Below are 25,177 nucleotides of genomic sequence, written 5' to 3'. Positions count from 1 at the left end.
AAAAGCAGTGCTTTTCTCATTAAAGAGCATTTACTGAGTGTGTATTATGTGCCAGGCACTATAAGTGCAAAATATAAGGCACAGTCCCTAACCTCAGGTCTAGTGAGGAAAGCAGAAGTTTTTAAAAACTATAAACACTGTGAGAAGCAAACACACAAAAATATGGGGGATTTTATTCCACCAACCCAAACCAGAAGTAATCTCTGATTCCAAGCACTTTCATTCCTCTCCTTAAAATGCTTTAATCAGGGATGGTTCACCTATGACTCAAGGTGAGTGAACGACAAGCAAGAATTCCATCAAAGTGTAGGTATTTCGGGCAAAGGCAAGTGCGTGTGCAAAACTGGGGCAACAAAGAGCAGTTCCATAACACAATTTTCCTAATAGTTAAAGCCATCACGTAGGAAAACAGAAATAAAGAGAAAAACAATTTAGTAGGAACCAGACTAGTTACACATACCTTGAAAATTAAACCATGAGTTACAGAGACACACAGATTAAGCAATATGCAATATAGTAGGAGGCTCAATAAACATGATGCCTTGAAGCTGCTTAATAGTTTAAAGGAGAAATCAAAATGTGCCTAAAGGGGCAGGAATGAAGAAATGGCTATGAAAGATATTCATGAAATAGAATTTTAAAATATGCAAAGTGACTTCAACCTGGTGCATAAGTGGTACCATCAACTTAAGATGGAAAAACACAGAACAGGAATGCCAACTGACGCAATTTATAAGGTTTTCCTTCTTTTCTGTGGTGGTGCTGGTAAACAATTTCTTTTGACCAACACAGTCATGTTTAAACATAACCCTCTACCACTAGATGTGAATCTTTAAGAGCAATTAATAACCACCATTTACTGAGTTAGGTTAGGAATCCAAGATTCAAAGCCAAGGTTTGCTGGATTCCAAAGCAGCCCTATTACCATCACACAACACTAGATGAAACTGAAGGCCACTAACACTAGGTTTTTACCTATTCACAGTGTTTACTAAAATTATAAATAGGTTCTTGTCCTCAAGTCTAATAGTGGGGAGAGAATACCAAGTGAGTAGTCAAGGCTTTCATTTTAAATAAGCTTGCTACAGGTATAATCACAGAATACTGAAGGCAGGGGGATGAGATGTGATCAATTCCCTACTGGATGTTTACCACATCCAATTAAAAATATCCAGGAAGTAACAAAACCTAAAATGTGTTCCAACTAGACAAAGTAGCTTTAAAATATTCCTATTAATATGAAGCAATATAGAACTGATGACTAAAATCCGATTATGCAGCCAGATTGCCTGGGTTTGAATCTTTGCCCAACACTATGCACCTGTAACCTCGGGCAAGTTATTTGTGCCTCAGCTTCCTTTCATGTAAAATGGGCAAAACAAAACTTATTCCAAGTTTTTTATGAGTACATTATGTAAAGTGCTTAGAATGCCACATATTAGATGCTATACAAATACTTACCCAGTTTAAATAAAAAAGGTATTCTAGTTTTTAACATTTTTCTGAGCCCTGCTGCACGAAAGGTCTAAACAACTCAGAACTAACATGTAACTCACAAAGGACCAGGAAGGGGCTTTAAACCATGTATTTTTAAATAGGAGGCTTCAAAGTTAAGTTCCCGATCCTCAAAACACAGCTACTTAATTTATGATGCAATTATGAGTATCAACTTTTCCTAAGCTTAACTATAATGCAACAGATAACTTTCATTCATTTTAAATCCTTTGTTCATAAGAATTTAGAGACTATTTTCAAACTAGTACAAGTATTTTATAATATCTAGCAGTTTATTAACCAGTGGAGTATACTGTACAACAAACTACCTCACATCTTTCAGGAAGAAAAATCACTAAATTTGAAAAGTAAAAAGATGTCACCCACTGAATTCGGACACAATTAAAATGTGCTTTAAATGTTTGTTTGGGGAAGGGGGTCATACACTTCTACCCAATTAAGAGAAACATTTACACAGTCCAGGTCTTTTATTTTCTTTACACCCATCATGCCATGAATTCATAGGGAATGGGCTCCAACAGTTCAGGCTCCTTTCCATTGGTTCTCACGAAGTGTGCTTCTCTGGGTGGAGCAGGCTATTAAAAAAAGGCGAGGGAACAATTATGAAAAGTACTGTAACTCAATTTCAAAGTGCTCCCAGAACTGAAAACGTACGCAATACCAAGAAACCCTGCCAAGCACTCACCTGGCGCTTCAGCTGAACCCAAGTACCTTTCTCTTTGGCTTCCTTCTTTTTCTGATCATTTTCCTTCACCCGCTTCAGGAAGCTATCTCGGCTCTTAGAGTGCTTAATGTGCTCGATACGCACATTAATTCTCTTGGCAAGAATCTTGCCCCTGGAGAGAGAAGACACTCTTAAGTGCATCAAAAACACAGCTAAAATTCAGAAAATTCTTTCAACAGTTTCATTTATTAATTAAACCATGAACATTTTTTTACCCACAGATAGGATAAATCAACAAGGTGATGGCAAATTTATAATCATTTATTAAATCTTACTGAATGGGGCCTTGAGGCAAACATCCCCACTTTTAAGCTCTCTTCTGGTGAGGTGACAGACTCTGAAATACCAAATAATTTAAGCAAAACCAGACCGCTAATAAAATTTACAACTTATTAAACTTTTTACACTGTGAAAACCAGAACGGCTTAGCTAACAAACCCCACAAGACTTTCCAGTAAGTTTATTACAATTTGTTTCCTCTGACAGGTTACAAGACAAACACCCAGTTTGCTTGAGTTTTAAAAAGGTATTTCCTTTGCCCCACTTGAATGACCAATGAAGACATTAAGTCCAACTGGCAAAGTGAAAGGGGGGTGTGAGGGAATACTAAGTAGGCACAAAGAACTATGACATTACTTACTTAACTTGTTTGTTTACAATGATGCCAACAGCATGCTGGGTAACATTGTAGACTCTCCCAGTTTTGCCATGGTAACATTTGTGGGGCATTCCTTTTTGAACAGTGCCCATTCCCTGTTAAGAAAGGAGATAAATGTTATGCCAGCAATTTCCCCCTCCTTTTAAATCCAAAGTAACTGAGATATTCCAAGATTTTTTTTTCTTTAGATGGCAACTCAAGAGCTTTCAGAGCCGGTGAAATGTCATTTTCACGTTGCTTTAAGCAATCAAAAAGACAATCATCATTAAGCTCTAGAGTGCCAGGACACATTTAAATACAAATTCACATGATTTCCCCCCCCTTAATTTTTCCACTAGCTGTTAAAAACAAGTAATGAGAAAATTCTTAGACTCAAGAATAGCACTTTAAAAACTCGTTTATGAGAGTAAAATTAAAATAGCCATTCTAGGGACTTCCCTGGTGGCGCAGTGGTTACGAATCTGCCTGCCAATGCAGGGGACACAGGTTCGAGCCCTTGTCCGGGAAGATCCCACATGCCGCAGAGCAACTAAGCCCGTGCGCCACAACTACTGAGCCTATGCTCTAGAGCCCGTGAGCCACAACTACTGAAGACCACGCGCCTAGAGCCCAAGCTCTTCAACAAGAGAAGCCACCACAATAAGAAGGCTGCGCACTGCAACGAAGACTTGACAACAAAGACCCAATGCAGCCAAAAATAAATAAATAAATAAATTTATTACAAAAATAAAAATATAACATAAAATAGCTATTCTATACTCTCATGAGCTCTTTTTCAGGAAATGGATTTTCCCTCGATTAGGAAGATAAAAAGATGCAATACACCCTATTCAGATTTTAATATTAAACACAACTTTTCTAACTTCTAATGTTACTCTGTAGTTATTTCCCAATTTTATAATTTACCTTGATATCTACAATATCACCTTTCTTGTAGATTCGCATGTATGTGGCCAAAGGAACAACTCCTGCAAAAAAACAAAAAACCCCAATACAGTCAATATCAAGATTAAAAAGTCAAGAGTAAGAGAAATATATAACCTTACTAGCTTTCAACACACACTACTTTTCGGCAGTTACGTGTACTTTAAAATCTTGCTAGTCGACAGTTTAAGAACCACTATATAAAATTCATGCTTTTTATTTATTACAAATAAGTTAGGTAGGTGCTAATTAATTAATGCCATTTATTAAGAACACATTATATGAACCACAACACATAGGTAATAAAACACAAATGTATGCCACGCTTGCTCCCAAGGAGGGTGGATCTACTCACCATGTTTTCTAAAAGGCCTAGAGAACATGTAGCGGGTGCCCCTCCTCTTTCCCTTTGTGTTGGTCATTTTGGCGAATTACTGAAACCAGAAAGTATCAAACAGTCAAATACAACTGCAAAATTGACATTTGCCCCTTTAGCCAAAAAATGTGTAATTACAAATGCACTAAGTTCAGTAGCAACACCAGAATCAGGCAACTATCTAAAAAGCTGGCTCACGAATCAATAGCTCTTATAAACGGTAAGAAAGAGTAATTTTACCAAGATTTCTGCCAAAACTGCCTACAACTCCTAAGAAGCAGAAGTGAATTTTAGAATCCAAACCAGTATTTTCCCTATTAGAATGTAACAACACAACAGGACTTGCGCCACACTACATCTGTAGAATCCAGCTTAGACTGCCAAGAACACTGGAATTACGAACTAGAAGGCAGTTTATTGTTGCAAAGCACGACAAAACTCAGTTTTGCATTTTTACATAATGGATTAAACCCCTTTTCTTATCAACCTATGGATTTCTCTAATACGGCACCTATTAACTGTCAAAAATGTCTCACTCACTTCATATATCTAATTACTCAGTTGTTTACCAGAAAATGTGAGGTAGAAGGCTTTATAATCACTGACCTGATTTTGACATAGGTTTTGCCACTTACCTGCTGGGAGACCAACATTTAAATCCTGATCCTCATATGTAAACTGGTCTTAATACTTTTATAACCAACTAAGGTAATGTCTACAAAACATTGAGCAATTCCTAGCACATGCAAAGCGCTCACTAGTAAACAGTACTTTATCACCGCCTAAGAGTTCACATATAGGCTACTGAGTTGAACCTTTCACTTTGTTTCCCAAAAGGTCAAAATAATGGTTTTAATTGCCTCAGATCATCCAAGGGCACAACTACCATTGCTGACTACTCCTACCACAAGGCAAAATACACCAAAGACCAGCTTAGGTTGTCGACGGTGTTCTAATGTAAGTCAACCTCTCAATTTATTACCACATCTTAACCTTAAAGAAAAGTGACTCCTAAGTACCTTTTTCACGTAACTTGTGTGGCAAGGAGACCGAAGAATGTTTCAGCTAACCCATCAAAGCCAAACCACTGTTACAACGAATGCACACTTCACTTTAAATGGTGAGAAAAATCTATCAAGTACAAGTACTGCTTTAATTCTCAAGTCTACATTTGCATTAAGTTCATATAAACTCCCGTTAAGTTCATAAACAAGGAGACATGCTCTGCAGGTTAACTCACTTTATGGAGAGACAAAGTGACAGAATCAGTAATTTAAGTTTTTTTTTTTTTTTAATAAATTTATTTTTAAAATTTTTGGCCGCGTTGGGTCTTCGTTGCGGTGCGCAGGCTTCTCATTGCGGTGGCTTCTCTTGCGGAGCACGGGCTCCAGGTGCACGGGCTTCAGTAGTTGCGGCTCGTGGGCTCTAGAGCGCAGGCTCAGTAGTTGTCGCACGCGGGCTCAGTAGTTGTGGCGCACAGGCTTAGTTGCTCCGCGGCATGTGGGATCTTCCTGGACCAGGGCTCCAACCCGCGTCCCCTGCATTGGCAGGCAGATTCTCAACCACTGTGCCACCAGGGAAGCCCTGAAAGTCCTTTCTGACTCCAGAGCCCACGCTCCTTCCACTAGACCCATTTTTCCGAGTTCGAAATCCATCAGGACCCAATACACATATTATCGAGTGAGTTTTTAAAAACAATACTTAACGTCCCAAGCAATGACGATTTAGAGTCTATAATACTACCAAAAATGGGACCCATTACGGGGGCGCAACCCGCAGTTTCCTCAACTCTGGCAGCTGGCTGCTACAAACTAGACACAAAGATGCAAAACTAAGACTAAGGGGTTATTCAGTTAACTTTCCCCCTAAACGCCTAAATCAGACACAGCTATTCAGGAATCCCTTTGCTCAACACTTGCTGCCCTGGCATGAACAAAACAATACCCATGGCAAACAAAGTATTTTCCCTTTCTCCAATTGCGGTCCCGGGCCAGAATTAAGACAACCGGAAATCTCCCACGTCAACGACGAATGGGCTGGGCTTCTTCATCCAAGGCGACTCAGGGGCACCTCTGCAGTTCTCCGACCACGACCCCCGACTTCCTCACACACACACCCAGGTCTCAAGGGAGATTAAACCCGGCGCCTGGTTCTCAACCCGTTCCTACTGTCCCGAAGCTCCTACCCTAGAGCATTACAGTTTAGCTCCTACAATAGGGGTTAAGATGCCACACTGAAGGCGTTGGAAAAGCAAGCGGCCACGCGGCGCCAGAGCCAATCCAAGAAAGCCCAGGAGAGCCGGGCTAAAGCTGCGGGGGCTATGGAAGGACGAATTCCTTTCCCGATGGACCAGAATCGCCTCACCCCGGTGCCTCGGCTTCGTTTTTCCAGAGCCTGTCCCCCCGCAGACCCACGGCATCGCAGCCTGGTCCCCGGCCCCGCGCCCGCTGCGCCGAGTCTGGACGGACACAGCTCCACCGCCCGGGCCAGCGGACCCCAGGCTGGCTAAATAATCTCCCTAGGGCTCCAATGCACGGCCTCAGCAGCCACAGGGTTGGGACTCACGCCTGAGAAACAGGGGGAGGGACAGGAGGCTCCAGGAGCCACGCGCGTGCAGTACCTGGAAGATGGCGGTTCCGGCCGAAAAGAAGGAGGCGGCGCCGCGCGCGCGCCTTAGAAGGGCCTGCGGGCTGCCCGCAGCGCTGCCTGAGAGAAAGCCGGCCTACAGCCACTCTTTCCTGGGTAAGGGTGTCGTCCCTGAGAACCAGAAGAACCTGTGAGGATATTTTCCTTTCTTGCGAAAAAGAGGTAACCGACCGACACAAGCTGACACTGGGATCTTGCCAGACAGCCCGGAAAGGGGCCTTCAAGGGCGTCAAACAGGCGCAGACGTCGCGAGCGTGCTGACGTCAGCCCTTGCGTCCGACGCCACGCGGGAAGTGGGCGTGTGTCTGCGTCCTCGGGCATCGGAGCGGTCTGGTCCAATGTTGTCTGGGCTCTTTTCTGTGCTCCGAACTGTAGTTTGTGGGGATGGTTACGTGGGCACAAAAGCAGAATTATGGTGAAGAAAGCATGTTGTACAGTTTATATGTCTATCAAACGTTTTTCCCCTCAATGCGTCAAAACACTACGCACCTGCTGGTAGGTACGTACCCCTGTTACAACCACTTTGCGAAGCAATTTGGCAAAATCTAGTGAAACCGAAAATATGCAAATACCGAATTCCAGCATTCCGCTTCTAACTGCTTATCTTATGGGAACTTTGCTGTGTAGACAAGGATATCCACAACAGCACTAGGAATAGAAGCAAAAAGTTGGAGACGTCCACCAATAAGAGCATAAACCCATTATGGGGTATTCATACGGTGGAATATTACATGCCAGTAAGTCAAGAGTGAGCCAGCAAATGTGATGAAGCAAAAAGAGGGAGATGTGGAACAAACATAATAGGACAATTTATACACGTACAATTTTAAAACATGCAAAACAATACGATATATTGCTTAGGCATATATGCATATGTAGTGAAAGTAGTCAAGAAATACAAGGGAATGAAAATCAAATTTAGAAACGTGGTCTTGTCTGGTAGGGAGGGAACTGTAAAGAAAGGGTATACAGGAGGTTTTATTTTGACTAATTTTAAGCTGGTTATTGAGTACATGGGAGGTGATTGTTTATTCATCACTATACTTTTAATAAATATTTTCTAAATTTATTTTTAATTAATATTAATAAATATTAATATTAATAAGTATTAATAGTTTTTAAAGGGTAGTTTTAGATTTAGCAAAAAAAATTTTTTAGAAAAATGGTACAGAGAATTCCCGTATACTTGGCACCAGTTTACCCTATTGTGAACATCTTAACATTAGTATGCTACAGTTGTTTCAATTAGTGAAACAATATGGTACATTTTAAAAAATTAATTTATTTTTGGCTGTGTTGAGTCTTCGTTGCTGCACACGGGTTTTCTGTAGTTGCGGCGAGTGGGGACTACTCTTCGTTGTGGTGCTCGGGCTTTTCATTGTGGCAGCTTCTCTTGTTGCAGAGCACAGGCTCTAGGCATGCGGGCTTCAGTAGTTGCAGCACACGGGCTCAGTAGTTGTGGCTCATGGGCTCTAGAGTGCAGGCTCAGTAGTTAGAGCGCATGGGCTTAGTTGCTCCGTGGCACGTGGGATCTTCCTGGACCAGGCTCGAACCAGTATCCCCTGCATTGGCAGGAGGATTCTTAACCACTGTGCCACCAGGGAAATCCCATTTGGGTGATTTTTGACTAATGTAAACATATAGCCTTGCAACCAATATCCCCAATCAAGATCTAGAATATTGCCGTTCCCATTAACAATTCCCTGTGCTTTGTCCCAGCTAATCCCCTCCCCAACTAGAACAATCCAACATTCTGATTTCTATAACCATAGATTAGTTTTGCCTATTCTTAAATTTCATATAAATGGTACTGTACAGTATGTACACTTTTTGTCTGGCTCTTTTTTTTCAGCTTGGTGTTTTTAAGATTCAGTCATGTTGTTGCTTGTACCAATAGTTTATTTTATTTTTTATTGCTAAGTAGTATTCTACTATATGAATATACCACAATTTATTTATACATTCTCCTCTTGATGGAAATTTGGTTTTTTTCCCCTCAGTTTTATGCTACTATGAAAAAAGCTGCCATAAATATTTTTGTGAATATGTTTTCTGTTCTTCTGGGTGATACCTAGAGCATTGCTTGATCATAAGGTATCTCTAACTTCATAGAAAATTGCCAAATGGTTTTCCAGAGTGAACCTCTATTTTTATTTATTTACCATTTTCCTCTGAAGAGAGTAAGGCATTTATTTTTACTACAGGCTTTTAAAGTAGGTTTGTGTCATTAGTTCCATCATACAGATCTGAAAACCAAAGTGGTTTCCTAAGCGTCTAAAGGTCAATTTACCTCCAGTTTGAGATCATTAATGTAAAAAAGAATAAGAAAAGGGTTGAAACTTAAGGAAATGTGAAGTAAATTAAATGTAGAAAGTAGGAAAACTCAAAATTCATTCAATATTTATAAGCATCTAGATTAAATAAGGTACTGAAGTGCATGATGAGACTATAAAAATGAATAAAACATGATCCTTGCCCTCAAGGACTCCACAGAGAGCTTGGTGGAAGCGGAAGATGCTAGACTACTCTAAGTGGAAAAGCAGACGACATGGAGTTGAGCAGTGTGGGTGTTCTGTGGGTGATCCACTGCGCCTAGATTAGAGGAAGGCATGGGAGAGAAGAATCCCTGGATGAAAAACGAAGCTTCACAGAGGAGGTGGAACTTGATGAAGGAGTCACACTTTGACCAGAGAACAAGTAGTAAGGGTATTTTAGGCAGAAAGTATTTTTGCATATGTAAAGGCATACAGATGGATAACAACTTTAAAAACTCAGAGAAATGAAAGCTATCCAATAGCCTTAGAAAATAAGGTCAACAAATGAACAGGAATGTGACATTAAAATGAAGCCAATTTTTTGATTTTGCACCAGGCTTGAGTAAACTACTAAGAGAAACCCATAACTTTCGGTCATTAAAGTAAGTTCACATCTCTGTTTCCATTTTTGTATTTTTCCCTGTAGAAGCAGATTAACAAAGTATACGTTTTGTTTTATTTTGGTTTTCAGAAAACATTGGCAGTTTAACTCCAGCAGGGCAAATTTTCTAAGCTAGGAGGAAACATGGATCTGTCCTCTTATGTGTGAGGCTCTCGTTGGAAACTCTGAGTATCAATCAACTCCATCGGATTCGCCCTTTGTCTTGGTGAATTGGCAGGAGGACAATTTCAAATAAGAACCAATTAGGATTTTCTAGTGTAGAAAATACATAATGAAAACAAGACGAAAAGACAACCCTCAGAATGGGAGAAAATATTTGCAAATGAAGCAACTGACAAGGGATTAATCTCCAAAATTTACAAGCAGCTTATGCAGCTCAATAGCAAAAAAACAACCCAATCCAAAAATGGGCAGAAGACCTAAAGAGACATTTCTCCAAAGAAGATATACAGATTGCCAACAAACACATGAAAGAATGCTCAACATCACTAATCATTAGAGAAATGAAAATCAAAACTACAATGAGGTATCACCTCATACCAGTCAGAATGGCCATCATCAAAATATCTACAAACAATAAATGCTGGAGAGGGTGTGGAGAAAAGGGAACCCTCTTGCACTGTTTGTGGGAATGTAAATTGATACAGCCACTATGGAGAACAGTATGGAGGTTCCTTAAAAAGCTAAAAATAGAACTACCATACGACCCAGCAATCCCACTCCTGGGCATATACCCTGAGAAAACCATAATTCAGAAATAGTCATGTACCACAATGTTCACTGCAGCTCTATTTACAATAACTAGGACATGGAAGCAACCTAAATGTCCATCGACAGATGAATGGATAAAGATATGGCACATATATACAATGGAATATTACTCAGCCATAAAAAGAAACAAAATTGAGTTATTTGTAGTGAGGTGGATGGACCTAGAATCTGTCATACAGAGTGAAGTAAATCAGAAAGAGAAAAACAAATACCGTATGTTAACACATATATACGGAATCTAAAAAAAAAAAAAAAAGGGTATGAAGAACCTAGGGGCAGGACAGGAATAAAGACACAGACGTAGAGAATGGATTTGAGGACACGGGGAGTGGGAAGGGTAAGCTGGGACGAAGTGAGAGAGTGGCATGGACATATATACACTACCAAATGTAAAATAAATAGCTAGTGGGAAGCAGACGCATAGCACAGGGAGATCAGCTCGGTGCTCTGTGACCACCTAGAGGGGTGGGATAAGGAGGGCGGGAGGGAGGCACAAGAGGGAGTAGATATGGGGATATATGTAAATGTATAGCTGATTCACTACGTTATTAAAGCAGGAACTAACACACCATTGTAAAGCAATTATACTCCAATAAAGATGTTAAAAAAAAGAAAAAAAGAGAAAAAAATACATTAGACCCTTGGCATGTAGACTCAATCCTAAGCAAAAATAGCTGAAGTTTGGGTGAGTTCAGAAATTAAATTGTTATAGGAAGAAAAAAAAAAAGTATATAATGAGAATTTTGTCTCCAGGAAAATGTCACTGTAATGATAGCCAAAGTAATGAGGCAGAAATACTATGAATAATTGAAAAACATACGGTGAAGAATAATTACACAAAATAATTTTTTTCCATGAAAATTTTAATTTGAGATCTTGAGAAGCAGAAAAAAATGAAGGTAAACTTTTTCTTAAATCAAGTAAGATAAAGATTATACCCTTCCAGAACTTGATTCTCTACATGAAAACAGGCATAAACAAGCTTGTGACCATGTGATTAGACATTCAAACTGAATCTCATCCCCATAACTCAGATCCTCATTATCTGCATCCAGATTTTTCTGTTCCCAAATCCTGTTTCTTGCTCCAGCTTCTAAAATATCTTCAACTGCCCTAGACTTTAAGGCCAGAGCAACATGAGGAAGAACCTAATCAAATATCAGGAGTATTCAGAGAGAAAAAGTATTGAAGTGAGCGTTGGGAAAGACATTGCAGTGATTTATGGAGACCTAGTTATGTTTAGACAGTAAGGCACAACTTGGAAATGTGTGACAGACAAATTTCACGTCTGTTGTTAGCCCTGTTTGATTGATTATGGCTACCTGGACCTGAGTTGAGAAATTTCTTTTTTTTTTTTTAATGACCTTATTCAGTGCTCAAACAATAAACAGAATATCAAGTTTGCATTTCACTTAAAATTTCAAGAATCTAGGTTGAAAATCAACTGATTGTCTATCTTTCAAGGTCCAAGCGTCATTCATATGGAAAATTAGAACTCACTGGTTCAAAGACAAAAGAGTTGTCTTAAAAAGGCTCAAAAGATTTCTTGGATAATAAATGGGTCTTACAAAATACATTTTATTTTTAAATTTTTTTTAACATCTTTATTGGAGTATAGTTGCTTTACAATGGTGCATTAGTTTCTGCTTTATAACAAAGTGAATCAGCTATACATACACATATATCCCCATATCCCCTCCCTCTTTCATCTCCCTCCCACCCTCCCTATCCCACCACTCTAGGTGGACACAAAGCACCGAGCTGATCTCCCTGTGCTATGAGGCTGCTTCCCACTAGCTATCTATTTTACAACAAAATACATTTTGATGAGCTAAGTGTAAATGAATCAGACACAGTGGATTAAGTTATCCTTAAATTTGTTTTATTTATTTATTTAAAAAAATTTTACACTTTGACTCCCTTCACCCATTTCTCCCACCTTTCACCCCTCCCCCCACTTCTAGCAACCACCAGTCTGTTCTCTATATCTAAGACCTTGTCTTTTTTTTTTTTTTTTAGATTCCATGTATAAGAGAGATCAGACAGTATTTGTCTTTCTCTGTCTGACTTGTTTCACTTAGCTTAATGCCCTCAAGTTCCATCCATGTTGTCACAAATGGTAAGATCTCTTTCTTTTTTATGGCTGAGTAATATTCCACTACATATGTATATTTATATATATATGTGTGTGTGTGTGCATCTGTGTGTGTGTGTGTACAAAAAACCCTAAAGATCCATCAAAAAAACTGTTGGAACTAATAAATGAGTTCAGTAAAGTTGCAGGATACAAAATCAGTATGTAAAAATCTGTTACATTTCTATACACTAACAACTATCAGAAAAAGAAATTAAGGAATCAATCCCATTTTTAATTGCATCAAAAAGAATAAATTTAAACATGGAAGTGAAAACCTGTATACTGAAAACTGTAAGACATTAAGGAAAGAAATTGAAGAAGACACAAATAAGTGGAAAGATATTCTGTGCTCATGGATTGGAATGAAATTAATACTGATAAAATGTCCATACTATTCAAAGCAATCTATAGATTCAATGCAGTTCTTATCAAAATTGCAATGGCAACTACTGAATTGCCTTGAACTGAAGTTCTTGGATTTTTTAAAAAAATATTTATTTATTTATTTTTTGGCTGTGTTGGGTCTTTGTTGCTGCGCATGGGCTTTCTCTAGTGGTGGCAAGCGGGGCCTACTCTTCATTGGGGTGTGCGGGCTTCTCATTGCAGTGGCTTCTCTTGTTGCAGAACATGGGCTCTAGGCGTGCTGGCTTCAGTAGTTGTGGTGCGTGGGCTCAATAGTTGTGGCTCACGGGCTCTAGAGCGCAGGCTCAGTAGTTGTGGCGCATGGGCTCTAGAGCGCAGGCTCAATAGTTGTGGCTCACGGGCTCTAGAGCGCAGGCTCAGTAGTTGTGGCGCACGGGCTTGGTTGCTCTGCAGCACGTGGAATCTTCCCGGACCAGGGATCAACCCCGTGTCCCCTGCATTGGCAGGTGGATTCTTAACCACTGCGCCACCAGGGAAGTTCAAGTTCTTGGATTTTTAATTTATCCTGTAATTAGGCTAATTTTGCTTCACTGTTATTCTCTCACGTCCTTATATTTCCAGTGAAACTGCTCGTTAGGTCAGATTTGTGGGAAAATCAGATAGGTAAGGAACTCGCACTTGATTATGCTTGTTAAAATTTCTCTTGGAGACACTTTGAAAAGAAATCTACAGATGTTTTCTCAAAACAGTCTTTCTGGCTGTCAAATGAAATAGGTGAGCAATTAGGCCTCTGTCCTCTGATTAGATTCAGAATTTTCTGCTGACTGGCACAGTGTCCTGTCTCTACCTTCTGCTGTCATTCAGGTACTTGGCTGTACTCTGATGGAATAAAGAAGAATCTGTGGTTGAAATATTTTGACTACAGTACTTGCTGACAAAAGACTAAAACCTTTTTAGCCATTAGAAAAATTGCTCTGGCTAAAGTTTCATATATGCCGGGAATTCTTGAAATAGACTTTTTTGGAAAAATGACAATAACTTTAACCATTATAATGAACCACAATGACATCAATATACTTCTGCAAAATAACTGATACAAAATGCTTTTTAAAAGTTTTAGCACTGGGACTTGTAGCTGAAGCAAAAAGTGTTATGTGAATAATCTTTGTCAGACATTATTTTAATGCTGCTAATTTTCACAAAGCTTTCACATTTTGTAAATGCAATTCCATTGCCAATTATTTTCTTCAAACTAGTTTTCACGAATCTGTGATACTTAAAAGTTGGTTTCTGTAGTATTTGAAAGCTGATTTACATGCATGAAATTGGTAAGGTTCAATTTAAATAATTTGCTAGAATTCTATTTAATTTTAGTTGATCTAGGAGAAGATATTTGAAACTGGAGGGTAAACTGGATAGGGAACTTCTGGGGTTAGTGGTCTGATTTCTTTGGCACAATGGATTTCAGAAAATTTAAATGTAAGCGTCATAAAGGTAAGGACTTAGTCACTACAGGCATACTACTTTGTATCCAGTGCTTAGCAAGTAGTAAATGCTCAAAAAATATTTGGAAATAGAGATGGAAAAGATGGAAATGGATGGAAGCAACAAGATGGCCCAATTGGATTTTAATAGTATTAATGGAGTTTTAAGAAAACTCGTTCACAGTTGCAGAGTTTTATAGTAACAGAATGAATTGGGGTTTAGGGTCCACTTGAGATTGGTAATGAATCCAACTTTGTCTGCTGCCCAGCTGACTGGTTTCCTCAGCAGTACTCAGGGCATTCATTCATTCACGGAGCATGCATTCACTGAGCACCTATTATGTGACAGGCACTGATCTAACGCTGGAGATACAGAGGAATAAAACATACAAAAATCCCTGTGCTCTTGAAGTTTACATTCTAGTGATGAAAGGCAGATCATAAATAATATACCATTTACATGATTATGTTATGATATACACATTATGACAGATGGAGACAAGTGCTGTGGAGAAAAAAAAAATCAAGCAGGAAAGGGGAATGATGAGACATTACTATTTAAAATAGGGTGATCAGAGAAGACCTCACTGAGAAGGAGCAAAGATCTGAAGAAAGTGAGGAAGGAAGCCATGCAGATGCCTGAGAGAAGAGCCTTTCAAGCAAAGAGAGCAGCAAGTGTAAAGATCCTGTGGACAAAGAGTGTCTGTGGATGTCAGTGTCTGACATGCTTTAGCAATGCTGGGGGTGGGGTGTTGGCAATGGGCTGGACCAAAGAGGAGGGGAGATGGCATGGAACGTGGTGAGAGGTAGTGGGGGACCTCTAGGCGTTGTATGTACTTTGGTTTGAACTCTGAGTGAGGTAGGTGGGAAGGCATTAGAGAATTTTGAAGAGGAGTGACATCTGACTTACTTTTGTAAAAGATTACTCTGAGGTTAGTGTTAAGATTAAACAGAAGGTCACGAAGGCAGAAATATAAAATTCAGAACTAAAAGGTAGAGACTTCAATACCCCATCTCAATAATGGATAGCACAATCAGACAGAAAATTAGCAAGACTATATCAGCCAGCTAGACCTGACTGACATCTATAGAATATTCAAACAGCAATAGCAGAATAGACATCTCAAGTGCACATGGAACATTCTCCAGGATAGACCATATAGTAGGCCATAAAACAACTCTCAAAAAATTCAAAATAACTGAAATCATACAAAATATGTTCTCAAACCACAATGGAAACATAAGGGAAAAATTTGGAAATCACAAATGTGTGGAAATTAAATGATACACTATAAGTTACCAATGGATCAAAGAAGAAATCATAATAGAAATTAGAAAATACTTTGAGGGACTTCTCTGGTGGTCCAGTGGTTAAGACTCCACGCTCCCAATGCAGGGGGCTGGGGTTCGATCCCTGGTCAGGGAACTAGATCCCGCATGCTGCAACTAAAAGATCCCGCATGCTGCAACAAAGATCCCACATGCTGCAACTAAGACCTGGTGCAGCCAAATAAGTAAATAAATAAATATGTTTTTTTTAAAAAAGAAAATACTTTGAGATGAATGAAAATGAAATACACCAAAATTTAAGGGATGCAATGAGAGCAGTACTTACAGGAAAAAAGTTGCTCCACTTCATTAGTAATTAAGGAAATGCAAAAAGAGACTATAATGACATGCCACATAAACCCCATTGAATTGGCTAAAACTAAGTCTTATAATCACAAGTCTCAAAGATCAGTAGAAACTCTTACACACTGCTGGTGGGATGATAAATATACACAACCGCTTGGACACAATTTGATAATACCTTGCTAGTTGAATGTTCACATTCCCTGTAACTCAGCAATTCTACTAGTATGTACCCTACAACCGCTTCTGCACATGCACACAAGGAGCCATCCATAAGGACATTCATAGCAAGATAGAAACAGTATTTCTACCTTCTTTCCTGCATGCATTGAATAGATGCAAAGTCTACCTCTCTGGATGAAGTCACCTAGAATTTTAGTTATATGCATAACTCCTTAGGGAAGTGCTTAAAAATTAACAAAGAAGATTTTTGTAGAACTACTCACTCTTTTTTTATTCTGGATAATTTTAACCTATCATCAGATTGGCAAGTCACCTCTAATAAAATATAAACTGAAGATAGATTTTTTTTCTTCATTGTCTAAGCTATTTAATTTTGTTCTCCTTTGCTATTGTCTAGTTCCAAAAGGAGCAGCTTAGTGTGAAATTTGTGGGAAGGATGCTACTCAGAGTTTAATGTCATTATGTAGTAACCCAATGAAAATCCAGCAGAAAGAATGTAGGTGTTTCTAGAAAATGCTAAAAATTATTTGAAAAATGAAGTCATAGACATAATTTCTCTAAAATGGAACATTCAATCATAGAGTTGGAGGTTGAATAAATGAATGGATGATTGAATGAAAGGTTGTTTCAAAATGCATCATTAATGAATTGGAAATAACCAACTGTGTCACTTGGTCCTAAAAACATTCCTCTAAGGAACTATTAGCATTATATGGCAGACTTTAAAAAAAAAAAAAAAATGATACCGAAGCCCCAGGTGAATTGAATCAGAATCTCTAGGAGAGGGGATTAGACATTAATATTTCTTAAAAGCCCCTGGGTGAGTCTAAACTGTAACAGGTTGTGAACCACAGAGCTACAGCCTTGTATGACTTCAAAGTGAGATCCAAGGACAACGTCACCTGGACCGTTGTTATCATTCAGAATCTTTAACCCCACCCAGACCTGCTGAATCACTCTGCAGTTTAATAAAGTCGCCAGATGACATGCAACAGTATTAAAGTTTGAGAAGATCTGGGGAGTCGGAATTGCCTTCCATCCTGCATGCTATTCTGCTACATGTTGCATCAGGAGGTTGGGGACAGGTCTTTAAGATTCTGTTCCCACTTTAACCTGAAAATGAGTGTGGGGGTGGGTGAAATAGGTGAAGGTGGTCAAAAGGTGCAAACTTCCAGGTCTAAAATAGATAAATCCTGGGACTTACCTGGTGGTTCAGTGGTTAAGACTCCACTCTTCCACTGCAGGGGGCACGGGTTCGATCCCTGTTTGGGGAACTAAGATCCTGCATGCCGCACGGTGCGGCCACAATCAATCAATCAATCCTGGGATGTACTGTACATCACAGTGACTATAGTTAATAACACTGTATGTATATTTGAAAGTTGCTAAGAGAGTAGATCTTAAAAGTTCTCATGCATGAGGAGCCCCAAATAGCTGAGGGTCAGACTCTGTTTCAACTTCCAATTGAATGGAACTATGTGTTCCCTGCAGAAATATCCTTCCTAGGCCACAGGCCCAAGGTCAGACAGGAAGCAGGTCTTCTCACTATGACATAGGGAGAAGGGCCACTAGTCATAGTGAGAAGGGCCACTCCTATCCCCCGACCTTGGTTCCCAGACCACTGCAGTCCGGTTATGGGGGCAGTGGCACCAAATGCTGGCTGCTGGTTTGGGGAACTGACTGCATCCACTAGGCAGGTGCCCACCTTGCAGGGTCTTGCCTTCCAGCTGTCACCATATCTGTCTTCAGCAGGCCCCTCTATTAAGCAATCTCTTTCTAGGGAATGAAGCATGTGATAAAGCCAGTGAATTCCATGGTCAAGCTCCCACTGGCAAATGACAGCCTCTGCAAATGCATCTTCTTTGGGGAGGAGATGCTGAGTTGCAACACTGTGGTGATAGATAAGACATTCACTAAGTTCAGGAATGTTGGTGCTGGCAGAAGTCCTGGGGGCAGGGGAGGAAAATCCATGATGGGAGCAAAGATCTGTCTCTTTGAGGCTGGTTCTGGCCCCTCCGTGATGGAGGGGGTCTCTGGCTGGTCCCCTTGGGGAGCGGTGCCATTTTAGGCTCTCAGCGTTGATCAGCTGCTGGCAGATTGGACATTCAGCCTCGTCAGGAGCCCGACCAGCGCTGGTGAGAGAGAGTACGCTACTGGCCTGTGCACAGCTTCCACCCCCGCCTCGTGTGTCCTTTGCTCACGGGCTCATGGAGCAGGCACGTGGGTGGCGAGGAAGAGACTTACACACATCCACAGGGGGGACCATCTTGACCACCTGATTATCGCTCTGGGCTGCGTTGTATCCCCTAAATCCACGTGTTGAAACCCTAACCCCCGTGTGTCTGTATTTGGAGACGGGGCCTTAAGGAGATAATTAAAGTTAAAGGAGGTCATACGGGTGGAGTACCAATCCAATAGGACTGTTGCCCTTAGAAGAAGAGGACGATTGTATGTTCATTATAGCTTAGTAAAGCAGGAAAAAAATTTTAATAAATAAAAATGAGGAACAAAGGGAAAAAAGACCAAGAGACATCAAAAAGCCCTCCATGCATGTTCAGAGGAGAGGCCAGGTGAGGACAGAGAGAAGGCCACCTTCTATAAACCAGGAAGAGAGGCCTCACCAGAAACCAGTCCTGATGGCACCTTGATCTTGGACTTTGAGCCTCCACAACTGTGGGAAGATAAACGGTTGTTGTTTAAGCCTCCCAGTCTGTGGAATTGTATTCTGGCAGCCTGTGTACGTTCTGTGCACATTCCAAAAAGTCCAGCCACACGTCTCTCCCCAAGCTCTCCTGTCACTAAACAGACAATTTATTTTTTCCAAGTCCCCAATCAACGTGGTGAACATGTTACCACTGGCCATGAATTGGATGGATGGCATTCCTCAGACCTCCTTCCCTTCCATAAAGAATAAACCAGAAGGAATGCCTGGAGTTCCGCCCACTGGGGGGGACCGCCTCCCCCTCCCTACTTTCAGGCCATCCCTGCGCAGGGCTGAAGCTCAGCGGCTCATCCCCGCTGTCTGGTTCCACCCTACCGTGTGCATCCATTAATAAATCCAGCCCCGCTTTTCCTCCTCTGTATGTGGCTGCAGGGAACTCGCCATCAGGCCATCGGCGTGTGTTGAGAGGCAGTCAAGCAGCAGGAAGAGGTACCATGGAGCCTGGACTGACTGATTTGTGGTTTCCAGACCTGCAGAGCTTGGTCTCAAGGTATCATTCACACTTTACAACGATGCTGCTGGGCATGTCCCAGGCGTGATGGGCAGTTTAAATCACATAGTCCTTTGTGACCCGGGGTCAAATGTTCAGTCCCTATGGGCCTCTCCAACAGTCCAGGAGCTGCTTTTCAACTGAAAAACTAGTTATCAGCGGTTGACTTAACACGGGTCCTATTGGGCTTGCCAGGAGCCCCGGATAGCATCTCCGTCTGCCTTAGATCCTTCCACGCCACTGGGTCTGCTGCTCAGACTGCTTGTAACGCAGCCTGGATTTGTGTCTGAACCTTTCATACCCTGTGCCCACTCAAAACCAGTAGCCTTGTGAGATACCCAGTAATTAGGTCAGAGCTGCACACAGAAAAATATGGTTTAGTTTGCCTCTAAACTCACTACATGTTGTGTCTCCTATGTGGTACATGGGGCGAGATGCAGCAGCTGTCCCTCCCTTGTAGCAGGAGACACCCCCACATGCCCCAGACCACTGGGCCCCTGGAACATCAGTGATGTCGCAGCCCTGGACTTCCCAGGGGGTTATCTCCCAACTTCCTGAAGTCCATGTGTTACCAACGCACCTAAGGCGCTTGCCACCTCCTGCTCCCCAAATCAAATTAGCATAATGCCATCAGTATAATGGACCAGCATGATGTCCTATAGAATATCAAGACAAACAAGCTCCCTCCAGATTATATTACGATAGCAGGATTTGATTTAGCTCTAAGGCAGGACAGTTAAGATATAGTGCTATCCTTGACACATGAAGGCAAACTACTTTTAATTTTTTTTTTTTTTTGCTGATAGAGAAAGGGCATAGTGAAAGCATTTTCCAGATAATTAGGTGCATACTAGGTGTCCGAAAGTGTTGCCTTTCAAGCAGCCAACCCACAGCAACCCTGCTGAGAGAAAGCCAGGGTAATAAATATGCCAACCGGTCTCCAATCTCCTGCTGGTGCCTCCAATTACCCAAGTCCAACTGAAAGCCAATCCTACAGGTCAGCCCGTGGGACACAAGGCAGAGTGGAGAAGGTGGAGATTGGGTCAGAGATGCAAATGGAAACCAGCCACCATACCGGAACATGACATAGCACACACCAGATAAACGAATGAATAATTGGATCCTGCTCCAATGTTAAGGGAGGGGTTCTTTCTCAAGAATAGAATTTAGGGGTCACGTCACTGGGCAGGAAGCTTTCTGTATCGAACCGATTAAAGTTAGACTGCCAGGACAGGATGCACTTTCTGACTATTTAATATACAATGGAGTCAGAGATCTTACATGCTAGCGAGTGCAGGATTTGAGATTTTGAAAATTCTAGTGTCCTCTGCTGATACACCACTGTTTCAACAGTCTCCTTAATGAGGTTGAGTTTTATCACAACCTAATTCCTCCCACTTACCACTCAAGTTGGGGCACATTCTTCCTTCTGGAGATTATCAGGAGGTACAGGGTATTAAGATATTGGCACCTATGAACCTTGAGGACATTATGCTAAGTGAAATAAACCAGTCACAAAAAGACAAATACTGCATGATTCCAATGAGATGAGGTACCTAGGGTAGTCAAACTCACAGAGACAGAAAGTAGAATGGCGGTTGCCATGGGTTAGGGGGAGAGGAAAAGGGGAGTTATTATTTAATGGGTACAGAGTTTCAGTTTTGCAAGATGAAAAGAGTTCTGGAGAAGGATGGAGGAAACAGTTGCACAAGAATATGAATGTACTTAATGCCACTGACCTGTACACTTAAAAATGGTTAAGATGTTAAATTGTATGTCATGTGTATTTTGCTACAGTTTTAAAAATTGGGGGAAAAAAGACATTGGTCTGTTTTGAAACAAAACACAGGAAAGGAACCATCTTAGGACAGGCGGGCAGCTCTCAGAGGCATCTTGTTTGGGCCCATCCTGTCCCATGAGACATAAGGACACGTGTAGATAGATCCCTTAGGTGCTGGCCACCCTTGCCTACAGGGATTACACATTTTCACACGCTGTTCCTTCAGGCTAGAGTGCGGTTCCTCCTTCCTTTCTGTTCTGGCCACACCCCTCCTCTTGTACCAACAGAGATCCTTCAGATCTCAGCTTAAACACCCTTTTCCTTTGCAGGCCTTTTCTCACCTGGTCAGGGAATCCCTCCTGTAACACTGTGCTAATGCCATGAGTTGTCTGTTCAGCTACTCAAGATCATAAACCCCACGAGAAAAGGGACCGTGTCTGTCTTCTCCCCACTTGTAAGCCCAGAGCCGAGTAGATCCCAGGGAAATGGGAAAGGATGTAGGAAAACAGTGGAAAGACATGGGGCCCTTGAGAAGAAGAAAGCACCATCCTCGTACAAGACATTTTAGAAGATTTATAGCAGATAGAAAGTGGATAGAAAGTGGATCATAGCAGAACAAAATGATAACTCCAGACCACCATGGAAGTAGTGGCTGTTTTTCCTGGCAGAGCCCTGGAGAAATTCCAGGACTTGGAGTCAGCAAGTTGGGAGAGAAGGAGTGATGACTTGAAGGGCCATCTGTAGACTGGCTCAGACAGTTAGTCCCTCCCCTCCATGAAATATTTGGAGCAGCACCATTTGCTGGGGCCGCAGCCCTGGGAGTCCTGACTCCGACAGTGTAAAGGCTGTGTCTGCGGAGATCCCACTTGAAGGGATGGAGGCAGCAGACTGAGGCGGAGCAGGGCTAAGACTCGGGACCCCCATACGGAGCCCCAGGTAAAGGTCTCCACGATCAGAGGGGATTCCTGTTGGTTCTCACAATTCCGAGCCTGCCCGTGAAGGGGATGGACCTGTTTACACAGACTTCTTAGCCAACCCCCCCCCCCCCCGCCCCCGCCCGTTCTGGTGGGGATGGAGGGTGGGAGCGGGGTGGGTGGGGGAAAGGCCTGTCAGGTAAATGGGTCTATACCTATTTGCGAAGGAAACGCATTTAAGTTGTCTGTAAAAATCAATGTATCCCATCATTCCTAAGCCAAGCCATGTCAATCAAAGGTCGTAAGACGTTTAAAAGCAACTAATGCCGTGAAAGACCAATTTGAACAAGTAGAACACATCGTTTCAGAGAGTGGGAGACAAGAAACAAAACTTTAAAGAAGAACTTTCTAATCTAAACTCCAAAAGATAGACTATTTATCCATTGAAAATAAGAATAGGAACAGATGGCCATGAAAAAAGAACCCTGAGAAAATTCAAAATTCTCAAAAATTAAAAACATGATTGCTAAAATGAAAACTCAAAAGTAGAAGGTCTGAATGAAGTAAAAGATCAAACAGTGATCCAGAAGATACGGACAGAGAGATATTCCAAAATATGGAGCAAAAATGAGGGAAAGTTAAGAAACACAGAGGATTCGATATCTATCTAATAGGAGTTTTGGAAGGAGAGAACAGTGAATGAAAAGAAAGTGTTTAAAGAAATAACTAAAGATAATTTCCCTGAACTGAAAAAAACTCAAGTGTTCAGATGGAAAAAGTTGACTAGTACCAAAGACAAGGAATTAAATACACACACACACACACACACACACAGACATATTTTGATTAAGATTCAGAATGCCAAGTTTAAAAAGAAAAACGCTAAATTTTGCAGTGAGGAAAGAAAAGAAGTCTCTCATAGGAAATAAGGAGTCAATTAGAATCAGAAATATCTAAAGTGACATCGTTTGCTAAAACATAGGGGAGCAATGACCCCCAAACTTAAAACTACATCCAATCAAACAAGCAAATGTGAGGATAAAATTAAAATGTTAAGCACTCACAAAGTTTATCTCTACATATTCCCTTTCTGGAAAAATTAATCAAGGATGTGCCCCTCCCAAAGGGAGAAGGAATCCAAGAAAGAGGGAGGTGTGAATCCCAGAAGCCCAGGAACCAGCCTAGGAAATCATTGAAAAGAACCACAGGGGGTCATGTGTGTAACAGGCCTGGAAAGCTGTCAGTTCAGATTAAAACAGGAAGTAAAAGGCCTCCAAGAAGATGTCTTTAGGAAGAAAATAGATTTCATTACACACATTGAATATTTAAGAACCTGGAAATACTTAATGACAAAGTGAAGATATTTCAATAACTACATATAAACACGCACACACACATACACACAAAAGGAAACTAGAAACTGGGGAAAACATAACAAATGCTGTACAAGATAGTCATGATCTGAACAGGAAGCTAACTAAAACGTGATTTTGAGCTATACAGAGAATTTAGAAAAGTCTTTAGTCATGACGCAGGTGTCATGACACAGTATACTTTTCCTTTTCTGTGGGTTCAGTCACATCACTTGTTTTTGCACTGAACCTCTATACAGAGCACAAAAGACTTAATTATAGTTGTAGGGCAGAATGAAGATGTAAGAGCAATGGCGAACTTGAACAGAAATAGGGAATGGGAGAGAAGCAGAAAGACCTGCAGATCCATGGTGACCTCACCTCACAGAGTGGCCTCCTCTTACAGAGCTTAGGAGAGCTCGGAGGGAAACCCCTTCCCCCTACGGAGTGGGATCTAGAGAAGGGAAAGGGAAAGGGGGGAAGGGGCTTTTGTATCCCAGCGCCTGGCTTCAGCAGTGACCATGGCTTTGGTCTTTAGCCTCAGGTGGGACTTTCTGTCCTCGTCACCATAGGAGCCAGATTCTCAGCCACCACTGCTTGTTTTGAGACCCACAGCCCAGGTCCCACTCGGCTCTTACCGTTTCTTTTCTCTTTCTTGGCCTCATGAGTAATTGTCTTATTTCTGAGCCATGTTCTATCTTTTTTAAAAAAAATTTTCTCTGTGTACATTTCGTTTGGCATTGCTTACTGTTTTCACAGAGGATGAAATGCACCTTGCTGTACCATCTTGACTGGAAAGCCATTGTATTACTACTATAATTCTTAAAATGATATCTTAAAACATGGAAAATCCATTCCTCTCTCCTTGTAGGATCTAATCTGCAAGATACTGACATTGTGTAGTTATTGGTTTTTATACACATGCAAAACGAGAGCTTATCTTTCAGATCAACACAGTATCCCTTTTCTGGACTCCGAAACAGAGTTATTGCATGAGGGAAACCGAGGCACGGGAGAGGGTACCGTTGATGTTCAAGTGGTTCACCCGCCCTCAACCTGTGCCCCGCCCCTCCTGCCCCCAACCCCGCCTTCGGGGAGGAGCATATGCCAATATCTCAGAGTTTGAAGAGGTCCGTGTATAATCTCCACCTGCGGTGTGTTAACAGCCGCCCGCCCGGTCAGCACATTTCTCCTTACAGGTCACCCTAAGTCACTTCTGCTTCTTTCCTTCTCTCCAGTCTCAGCGGAGATGAACAACTGGCCCTCCTCTGTCTCCTCCTCCTCTCCCCTCTCCTCTGGGGCAGAGTCCTTTGGGTAGCAGGAGATCATTATTTAGTCACCCTCTAGCCGTTTCTTTCCCTGGCTGGCTCACGCCTCTTCCTTAAAGGTCTGTCCTAGGTCTTATTCTGAGAGGTTAGTCATCTGGTGGCTTTTCTTCGAAATCCTTCCTAGGCGCTTTTCCTCGCTAAGCGCCGAGGTCGGAATGGATTGGATACTCTTCTGGTAAGCATTTCCAGGAGGGCTGAGACCGTAATCCTTTTCATAATTCTTAGGATTAAAACATAAAAC

General features: G+C 41.4%; 1 protein-coding gene and 2 non-coding genes across 6 annotated transcripts; all 3 read right to left on the bottom strand.

The window, feature by feature from the left end:
• Window positions 1-222: 222 nt before the first annotated feature.
• RPL21 (ribosomal protein L21) lies at window positions 223-6,930 on the bottom strand. Of its 4 annotated transcripts, none has more exons than XM_036831714.1 (6): window positions 6,763-6,783; window positions 4,177-4,255; window positions 3,804-3,865; window positions 2,880-2,992; window positions 2,201-2,351; window positions 223-2,090 (listed from the first exon to the last, which is right to left on the bottom strand). In XM_036831714.1, the coding sequence occupies exons 2-6, from the start codon at window positions 4,241-4,243 to the stop codon at window positions 2,001-2,003; spliced, it is 483 nt and encodes a 160-aa protein (XP_036687609.1). In that variant the 5' UTR covers window positions 4,244-4,255; window positions 6,763-6,783; the 3' UTR covers window positions 223-2,000. The 4 variants fall into 4 exon arrangements, with proteins under 4 accessions (XP_036687609.1, XP_036687608.1, XP_036687610.1 ...); XM_036831713.1 differs by lacking the exon at window positions 6,763-6,783 and adding an exon at window positions 5,438-5,490; XM_036831715.1 differs by lacking the exon at window positions 6,763-6,783 and adding an exon at window positions 5,217-5,235.
• LOC118884488 lies at window positions 2,708-2,835 on the bottom strand. Its single transcript, XR_005017320.1, has one exon. It is a non-coding gene; the product is annotated as a small nucleolar RNA SNORA27 (small nucleolar RNA).
• Window positions 3,099-3,169, bottom strand: LOC118884482. The gene has a single exon (XR_005017314.1). It is a non-coding gene; the product is annotated as a small nucleolar RNA SNORD102 (small nucleolar RNA).
• Window positions 6,931-25,177: the final 18,247 nt, after the last annotated feature.

Source organism: Balaenoptera musculus, chromosome 18 (genome assembly GCF_009873245.2).
Source record: "Balaenoptera musculus isolate JJ_BM4_2016_0621 chromosome 18, mBalMus1.pri.v3, whole genome shotgun sequence".
Lineage (NCBI taxonomy): Eukaryota > Metazoa > Chordata > Mammalia > Artiodactyla > Balaenopteridae > Balaenoptera > Balaenoptera musculus.
The sequence above is the reverse complement of the archived record's forward strand: the minus strand, read 5'-3'. Positions and strand labels throughout refer to the sequence as shown.